This window comes from Physella acuta, unplaced genomic scaffold, assembly GCF_028476545.2.
Source record: "Physella acuta isolate Inbredline_101_S28 unplaced genomic scaffold, ASM2847654v3 ptg000571l, whole genome shotgun sequence".
Lineage (NCBI taxonomy): Eukaryota > Metazoa > Mollusca > Gastropoda > Physidae > Physella > Physella acuta.
Window position 1 is genome coordinate 132,726 of NW_026732090.1, and position 9,084 is coordinate 141,809.

Sequence of the window (9,084 nt, forward strand, 5' to 3'; positions counted from 1 at the left end):
TATAGGTTTAAAATATTTATTATTAAGTAAACTTTCCCACATTCATTTTTCCCTACATAATTATTTAAAAATGCTGCAAGTAAAAAAGATGTGCTAATCTCTAATCTTAGGGCAATTGAATTGACATTTCAACCCTGGTGAGTTTCACTACTATGTAGATTGTATTAAACTTGTTATGCCTTTTTATAGGTGAGCAAGTTAAGAGAAGACGACCTAATGGAAGTGAAACATCAGAAGAAGTAGGATCCTCATCAAGTGAGGTTGATGTAGCCTCACATTCCAGTGTTGACAAACCTTCTCAACTGTCCACCACAGACCAAGCCTCATGTGATGTCTCCCCCGAAAAACCCTCAGATCCCTGTGACAAAGGCAGCAGACAACAAGCACCAGATGAAGCGAAATCTGAACATGTTATTTTACCCACATCCACTTCCTCTTCACCACAATCTCCATCCTCCAAGCATCTAGTCAGTTCAAAAACTGTTTCAGCCAGTGGGCCTGTCTCACCTCAGCCATGTTCATCTTCATCTTTAGACCCAGAAGAGCCCAGGGATGAAAGCACTCCAGACTCAACTAAAGACTCGCTTGTATCCAACATGGAAGTTACATCTAGCACAGAGAATGAATGCAGTGATTTAAATGAACCATCAACCAGTTCAGATAAATGCTGCGATTCACGGCTTGAGACCCCCTCCAGACAAGCCTCTTATGGTGGAATTATCCTGCCTGCCCAGAGAACATCTTCTAGTGAAGGAATAGGTTCATGCATCCGATCTCAAGGAGCTGATATTTATGAAAAGGTTGTGAAAAGTGCAGATGCTGTGATGGCACTTTTGTCTCGTCTTCATGAAAATTCACAAAATTGATGTTTTACTTGAATGAATAAAGGTAAATGTAAATAAAATCATGTCTTTGTGTGTAGGATTATCAGTAAAATACTATTTTTTATTTGTTTGGCAAGAAAAGACCACTTTTTAATGAATGCATGCATTTATCTGAAGTAATTTTCAGTAACTTAAATTTGAAATAATTTATGCTGGGCTCTCAAGCATTTCATAATTTTGTGTCATTATTTGCTTTATTTCAAAGCTTCTAGTAGTAATTGGTGCCTTATGTCAGTCCTTTGTGTTTGTTGTAAATATTTTGTCTGAAGTAAGTGTCAGTTTATTTTTCCAGAAATGTCAAAAATTGCCCCAGTTTGTTAGAACTTTTTACCATATCAGCATTTATTTTGTCATTTGTGTTAACACAGTACACACATTGTAAATCAATGCATTGTCCTATTTTGGTGTACATACTATTATTTGTATATAAAAAGAAAAAAGTTATTTAACTCTTTGACTATATCCAGGGACCAATTAAAAATATTTGGTCCTGCTTTTACGAAAACTAAATTGTTAGATTGTGAATTTAGTATTTTTGTTTTTAATATAATTTTGAAAATATGTTAATGCTAAATTTAAAATGTGTTATATTGAATTCAATACACTGCAGATAATATACGGTAAAGAAAAAATGACACATTTCTGTCTCTTAAGCCTAGATTGCAAGTTGCAATCGCCTAGATTGCAAGTTGCAATCGTAAGATTAAAAATAAGCTTTTTAAAAAATTTTCCCTCCTCAATGAATGTAGTTGTGAATTTAAAATATTTACTTGCTTGTTGTCCAGAAATAAATGATTCTTCTTTCATTTCTTAAAACAGTTTTTTTGCTTGTTAATTCAGAACACATCTGTTAGACGATTCACTGCTACTATCAACATGGTACCCATTTTAACCAGTGAATTTACCATTATTGATCATCTCTTCAGATGTTGAGAGCTCAGGAACTGCTAACTCTAGCTGCTATACTAACCTATTTTTTTTTACAATGAGAAAAAAGGGAACCCCCCCCCCCCCATTACACTTCAAAATGAAATATTTGCATATTACATAACATTTCTTTTAAACAGTATGACTTGTGCAAGGTCAAATGCACTGGATGATCTTATTGTATATATATTTTGAATGTGGATCAAACTCAAGTGGTCAACAAATAATCCTAATGTATAAATTTAAAAGCCCATGTGCGCATTTCTCTCTGTCCGCAAAATATTTTCCGAGGTATGAGATCAGTATATTCAACAATAAATGGAGCACTTAATACGGACCTTTTGTTGGATGTATTAAATTTAAATGTATAAACTAAATTTTATTAAAAGAATAAAATAAAGGCATATTCGAATGTAGAAACACATAATTATGCAACCGGAAAAGTGTTTATGGTTGTGACAAGAAGGCAAAAAATGATAAACTACTATGGAAAGTACACAACACTAATGGCATCATTTTCCAATTTTAAATTTATGAAGAAATGAACGATTTCATTCAAATTTGATTTAGATACAGAACTCTACTTTTCAAGACATAATTTATGAAATGTCATTCAATTATCTAGGCCTAAATTAATACTAATTACTTAAAAAAAAACTACACAATTTACATTGAAGAGCTGGATTTTTAACGAAACATAAGTTTCTTAGTGTGTGCATTTAAAAAGGTGTTGACTAATAATGTATATTTCTACTAGATATTGGTGTGTCACTAATAGCCTTAGTGAGTAAAGCACATTGCTTTTTGACCAATAACTATTTTATAAAAAAATTTTCCCTAAAAAGTATACCAACACTGGCATTCTCAACACATTACTTCCAATGACCTCACATTACTGATATAAGTAAAAAATTAAACACACAAACAAGGCCTCTGGACTTTACATAATTTATTAAATATGGCATAAAAAACATTTCTGGCAGCCAATATCATTTACTTGTTGACTACCATTTATGTACAGAAGAGATGTGACTCAAGATAAAGCTACTGCAAAAAGTTTTTTTTTTTGTATTTTAAAAATTGAAATTTTTAAAATCATTTAATTTTTTGATAACTTAAGAGTGAATTTCAAAACTTTCATACTATATCAAACACACAGGAAAAATGATGAAGCATGGTGTACCAAATATTAAATGCTTACATTGTACAAAAAACAAATGTCAGAAAATTCTACTACCAAAGCCAAATATTTGTCTCATTCTATTCCAATAATTTTCTTTCCACCCTTCTCTTGTTTTGTCAATTTCAGTTTCTGGTATGCCCGTTTGCTTCAAGTTTAAAGTTGTCGTCCCTTCCTTGTCTATTAATTCTATTGTTACTTCAGAATAGTGTTCAGACGGCCATGATTTAACTCGCCACCTTTTGACAATTTTTTGGTCAGGCACCTAATTTTAATTGAAATAAAATATGAATAGAACTTTTTAAAATTGAATAAACAAAAATAAATAAGCCAGAAATAATGATTTCATAGTTAATTGCTGACGTTTAGAGCTAAAAAGAAAAAAAATTACCAAATCAACAAATTCTCCTGTTATATTACCACCAGCTAATGAAAATTTTTCCCCTTTGATTGGTTCAAATGTGATGCCAGATCCCATATAAGCTTCCACCATCTGTTAAACATGTCATTTTTGAGTAGTAAAAACATAGTCATTATAAATATAATGTAAACCAATTAGTGCAACCTAAAAATTATGTTATGCAAGTTTATTAAAAACTTTAAATTATATTTTTGTTTTAATTATTTGTGACCACAAATTAAGTGAAAATAACTTACTGGTTTGTATGTTAATGCCCTATAGAGGTCAGACGCCTGACAGTTAAAAGACTCAGACATGGTCAAAGTTTTTGTGTGAATTCGAACGCCTACTTCAGGCTGTTTACCATTGTTTATAGTTACAAACTTGTTTAATTCTTGTTTGGGTTTATTCTGTAAAAAAATTCAGTGGTAGGTTAAGGAATGATTTAAAATGAAATAACATTATATGTTGTTTAGAATTAAACTCTAGAGTATATTACATTTATATGTAACTAACTAGCAAATGCTTTTTGCAGCTACCATTACACTACCTTATATTATAAAAAAAAACATGAAATACAACAATATTTTCTTTTATAATCAACATAAAAACAATGTCCATGTTTACCTCTTTATTATGGACAGGTTGAGATGTCTGAGCTGTATCACTAGATTTTGTTGGAAGAATTATGTTTTGACCATATTCTGTAAAATACAAGAGGAACTAGAATATAATTACTTTCATTCTACGAAAATGGGGAGAAAAAACTGTTTTCAAAAAACACTGCAATGCTCCTAAAAATGCCTCCTGAGAATTTTCTTAGATGGGATTATATGCATACAATTTTTAAATCTCACTTCCTTAGGTATTCACTCATGATATTTACATTTTCATTACAGATAATTTTCCACATAGATTAAGCCAATACTGAGGTACAAGTTTATCCATCATAGGGACTAGCTATTAAATAATCACTAATAAGGAAACACTAGCCATAACCTGACACTTAAATTTGCATGTGAAAGAAATAATTTCTCTTCTTTATTATACTACATATATTATATTATATTTGAAAGCATAACTAGTTTAAAACAGTTTTTAAAAAATGCAGAATATTTTTGATTCATAAAGAACAGGTCTAAAATTGTAATGAATAAAGGAAAATAGCATTACACATTTACACAAGACATGTATTCATGTTGTGGATAATCTAAAAGAATATTAATGAAATTTCTATTTTTTCTGTTGTCAGAAGTTAGAAATGTTAAAAATCTTATTTAGGCACTTGTAACAAAATACAGATGAATCTGATAAATAATAATTAAATTTCAAATACCGAAACCTAGCAGTGGAATGACACTGTCTATGATTTATTCAAATTTAGTGATACTTACCAGTTTTGAGATCAGATATGTATTTAGCAAGCTGTTGGCGTATAAGTTCAGTTCCTTGAGTTCTAAAAATGTCTTTTAATTCATGGGCTTCATTAGAACTTTTATCTGCTGTTACATTGACCTGGTGAAACCAAAACATGATTCAAATTGAAAAGGTCTTAAATCGGCAAACCACAATTTATAACTTACACTATGCACCACTACATTAAAAATACAGTCACATCTACAACCAATACACATAAAAAGGTTGGTTAACTTCCACAAAGAGGTAATAGATTATTGGGTACATATTTCATTCATTACATACATCAATATCACTGGGTTCGTTCTCCTCACTAAGATTTGGTATGACAAACTTTCCTTTATACGACTTTATGTCATCCTTCAACATACCTGGGAATAAAAATTATCATTGTCTCTCCAACTCATTTTATTAAATTATGTTTGAAATTGTTATATCTAATTTGACTAAGAGCCCACATTTATTTTTATTTTAAAATATAAAACAATTACCAATTATCAAAAATAAAAATTACCTGACCATTCTCCTTTAATTTCGAACTCATAAAAAAATATTAATTTAGCTTTTCGGTTATTAGCACTAGCCTCTCCTTCGATATGTGATATTTCTTTTATTTCACAGGTTCCTGTAACAATAAATAAAAATTGTATTAATTAAAAAGTTGACAGAATCCAATTTTAAAAATGGAAAAAGTACATTGGCCCAAACATTAAAATGGGATTGATTTGTAAATAAAGTATGATACTTTTAATAAAAAAAATACATTGAAAAATTAATATGACAAAATTGATTAAATAGATTACCTTTTTCAGTTTCAACCTTTAAGCCCAGAAGTAGTTCTTTTATACGATCTTTAGACCAATTAGTTGCATTCTTTTCAACCCTAAATTTAAATAATAAAATAAATCAAATTAGGAGTAACTGCAAGTCTCGAATGTTTTTTAAAATCTGTAAAAGGACCCAGATCCAAGGACATTTCACTTGTAAATGTCAGATTCTTCCTGGCATCTCTTCAGGGGGAAGGCCCACCCCCCCCCACCTGAAGAAAGTCTACTGCTGTATAGAAAATATATAATTTACTTGTGCCCCCCCCCCCCCTCCCATAGAAAATAAGTCTGAAAGAAACATGTAAATGTGTGTAGTGTACTGTAGAGTACCGAAACAATTAATAAATAATTAGTCTCATCACAATGCCAAAGCAAACATAAAAATTAAATCTCAATTCTAAGACTTAAGACAGTTTATTAAATAGAGTAGTTTGGTGCCAATCAGTGCCATATTATTAATTTAATTCAAAACTTAGAAGAAACTCAATAATCTTGTCAGTAGGTCAGGTCTACTCTAGTACTAGATCTAGGATTCTAGTCTACTAAAATACTAAATCTACTAAAAAATACTAGATCTAAATAGACCAACAGTTAGGGCTAACACTGTTTACTAACAGACATAATAATCAGAATATCTGAATATCTACTCTCCTCAGGCTCAACTCCTCTCTAACAGACTCTAACACTGTAACTGAACTAACCAATAGAAAAAAGGCCGATTCTAGTCGGAATAAGATACGCATGCGATACGCATGCGCAATGGAGAGAAATTACGACTTAGCGGCGATGTTTTCGATGGTACTGCGCATGCGTGTGTTTACAACCGCAGAACCCTAATACCAACCCTAATCCTATCCTTAACCCTATCCCTAACCCTATCCCTAATCCTATCCCTAACCCTAATCCTACCCCTCATTCTAGCCCTAACCCTAGCCATAGGTCACTGCGCATGCGCAGAACTATCTTTTGCCGAAAAATCTTATTCCGAGTAGACACTTCGTAGAAAAAAAGGTGATTTCATAAGAAATTATTCGTTTATACTATATTATGTAATATGTAGATCTAGACTAGAGATTAATTAAATTAATATTATTGGTGAGTTCAACCGTGAGTAGGTTATAGATCTAGAGATCTAGATCTGTTTTACTGTTACGTTATTGTTACCTACCAACCAGGTGCCCACTTGCGATGTTTTTAAAGATTTCTTTTACTCACCAGTGCCAGTTATTAACATTTGTGGCGTCAGGACGGTCTTCTACAATCCATCTAGGATCGCCTTCTCCCCATTTAGCCATCTTAGATAGGATTTATTATGTTTATGTTTTTTTACGTAGACAACTGGAGTTTTATTTAGGCCCAGATTTAGTTTATTTGTAACAAATAGACTCGAATATACAGGACTTTTCTGGAACACAGGTCCTAAACTTTTATAAATACTTTACCGGAAGTAGCATGTTCCTAACAACGACATCTCACGGCAAATTTTTAATACTACAAAAAATGGGCCCGTTATGCCCCCCCCCCTCCTCTCGATGATTAAAGGCTAGTAGACCCTATTTGTAAATCGACGGGTTCAACAATAAAACTACCAGTTAATGAGATTGTTACAATCAAGATATCAACTGTAAGCCTGGATCTAAATATTACCTGAAAAGAGGCAGTAAAAATGTGGTGTATTGTGTGTAGCGTGTATGATGCGGGATAAATGATTCGGGAATGGATCGTTTGATTAGAGATGTAAGTCATGTAAGGTGTGAGTTGTGCTATGTGGGGTAGTGAGATGTGGATCGAGGCTTTAATGTGCGTTTTATGTTGTCGGGTGTAGTGTAGTATGAGGGGTTGGTGTGTGTATGGTGATGTGGGTCAGGTTGTTGGATGCTGTACGATAAGTGTGGCAACGTGCGGACCGGCCGCTGTGCGATGTATGTTTGGATGTGCTTCATATATGGTGTCATGTGGCGTAAGATGGTGTGTTTGTTGGTGTGGAGCAATGTTCCTTCAAGACTTTTTTCTCCGGGGGGGGGGGGCACTTGAAATTTTCGGGGGGGGGGGGGGTAGACTTTCTTCGGGGGGGGGGGCGGACACTGTAAAAAGTATATATTTTCTATATAAATCATATAATTTCATTTCGTTGGGGGGGGGGGGGGGCGGTAGGATTTTTTCGGGGGGGGGGGGGTGGCGAACGAAGAGATGCCTGGAAGAAACTCTGGTGTGGAGTGGTGTTGTGCTTGGTCTAATCCGTGTGTTGTGTATGTGTGTGGTGCGGTGTATGGTGTATCATTATGTATAGAGTGTGGGATGAGTGATTGAGTGTGGATGCGTGGGGTTTGACTTATAGAAGGCCCTATATCCAATTGATTTAGTGGGATGTAGGGCCAACGTTTTGGTAGCGGGGTAAGTGAGCAGGATGGGTTGGGAGGTGATGTGTTTGGTTTTGGGTTGTGGTTCATGGTATCGAGCGGAAAAGGGTGTGTTATTTTCCTTTCAGTTATTTTCTCTTTCAATTTTTAAATATCCCATTTGATCTAGATCTATATGTGATAATTGTTTTCAAAAGTTTTACGAAAAAAATATTGTATGGTGTTTTGTGCTCTGTTAGTGTTAGACCTAGATCTAGTAAATATGTGAATAGCATTTCGAGTCTCCATGAAGTTTACACTGTACACAAGGGAAACTACTCTTAGTTAAAGTTAATAATCAGTAACTGCTATAATAAATACTGAAGTAGATTCTCTAGATCTAGACTAGATCTAGAATCTAGATTCTAACCCCCTGTGTTTATTGAAAAAGCTTTATATTTATATTAAAAGACTTGTAGATCACAAAAAATGTGATAAATACAAATAAAATGGCTTTAAATTTTAAAACGGCCCACAACAACTATGACCACAGTTTTTACTAAGTCAATGCATAAGAACTTAAATTAAATAAGAAGTTTGTATATTTTATTTCTGATACATGCCTATTTCATTTATTATTTAATTCCATTAGGCCTATAGGCCTAATACTTAATACTCATTTACTCTTTTACTAATTTACTTAGATCTAAATAGTAAATCTTAGTATTAAAAATCTAGAACTTAAGACTTAATTTTTTAATAGAAATTCAAATAGTACAAATACGTCAAATAGTGACAAATACTGAAATAGGCCTACAGTCAGTCTACGGGTATTGTAACTGTAGGCCTATACTATAGTATGTATTTATTAATTATTTTATTAGAAGATCTAGTCTAGTCTGATCTAGTAATTTATAAATAATAAATTAAATAGTAGGCCTATTAGTATTGTATATTTTAATAAAATATAAGTAAGTTTAAGGAATTATTTACACTATACAATGAATACATTATTCTATTTTATATAAAGGGCATGAATGATATTGACTTATCGATAAACTAATGATAAACTATTTTTAAAAATGAAATATGTATTTGCCATTACAGTCCT

The 9,084-nt window shown here is 32.6% G+C and overlaps 2 protein-coding genes across 2 annotated transcripts in view; one reads left to right on the plus strand and one right to left on the minus strand.

The window, feature by feature from the left end:
- The window catches only part of LOC131946774 (ubiquitin carboxyl-terminal hydrolase 34), a 32,707-nt gene extending 30,989 nt beyond the window's left edge, over nucleotides 1–1,718 (plus strand). The window contains exon 80 of the mRNA XM_059307702.1: nucleotides 190–1,718. Coding sequence (XP_059163685.1) covers nucleotides 190–866 — 677 coding nt within the window. The 3' untranslated portion in view covers nucleotides 867–1,718. The remainder of the gene's footprint in view (nucleotides 1–189) is intronic.
- A 1,026-nt stretch (nucleotides 1,719–2,744) lies between these two features.
- Nucleotides 2,745–7,091, minus strand: LOC131946773 (activator of 90 kDa heat shock protein ATPase homolog 1). Its single transcript, XM_059307701.1, has 9 exons — nucleotides 6,850–7,091; nucleotides 5,611–5,690; nucleotides 5,322–5,432; nucleotides 5,093–5,178; nucleotides 4,786–4,906; nucleotides 4,019–4,095; nucleotides 3,649–3,801; nucleotides 3,383–3,484; nucleotides 2,745–3,256 (listed from the first exon to the last, which is right to left on the minus strand). Exons 1-9 carry the CDS (start codon nucleotides 6,927–6,929, stop codon nucleotides 3,032–3,034), a joined length of 1,035 nt encoding a protein of 344 aa, XP_059163684.1. The 5' UTR covers nucleotides 6,930–7,091; the 3' UTR covers nucleotides 2,745–3,031.
- Nucleotides 7,092–9,084: the final 1,993 nt, after the last annotated feature.

Bases quoted from the DNA above. Each gene is read 5' to 3' on its own strand.
- LOC131946773 (XM_059307701.1), bottom strand. From the start codon at position 6,929: ATGGCTAAATGGGGAGAAGGCGATCCTAGATGGATTGTAGAAGACCGT. The intron at 5,691-6,849 runs GTGAGTAAAAGA...ATTTAAATTTAG, and splicing joins AATGTTAATAACTGGCACTG to GGTTGAAAAGAATGCAACTA. The intron at 5,179-5,321 runs GTAATTTTTATT...TTTTATTCCCAG, and splicing joins AATTAAAGGAGAATGGTCAG to GTATGTTGAAGGATGACATA.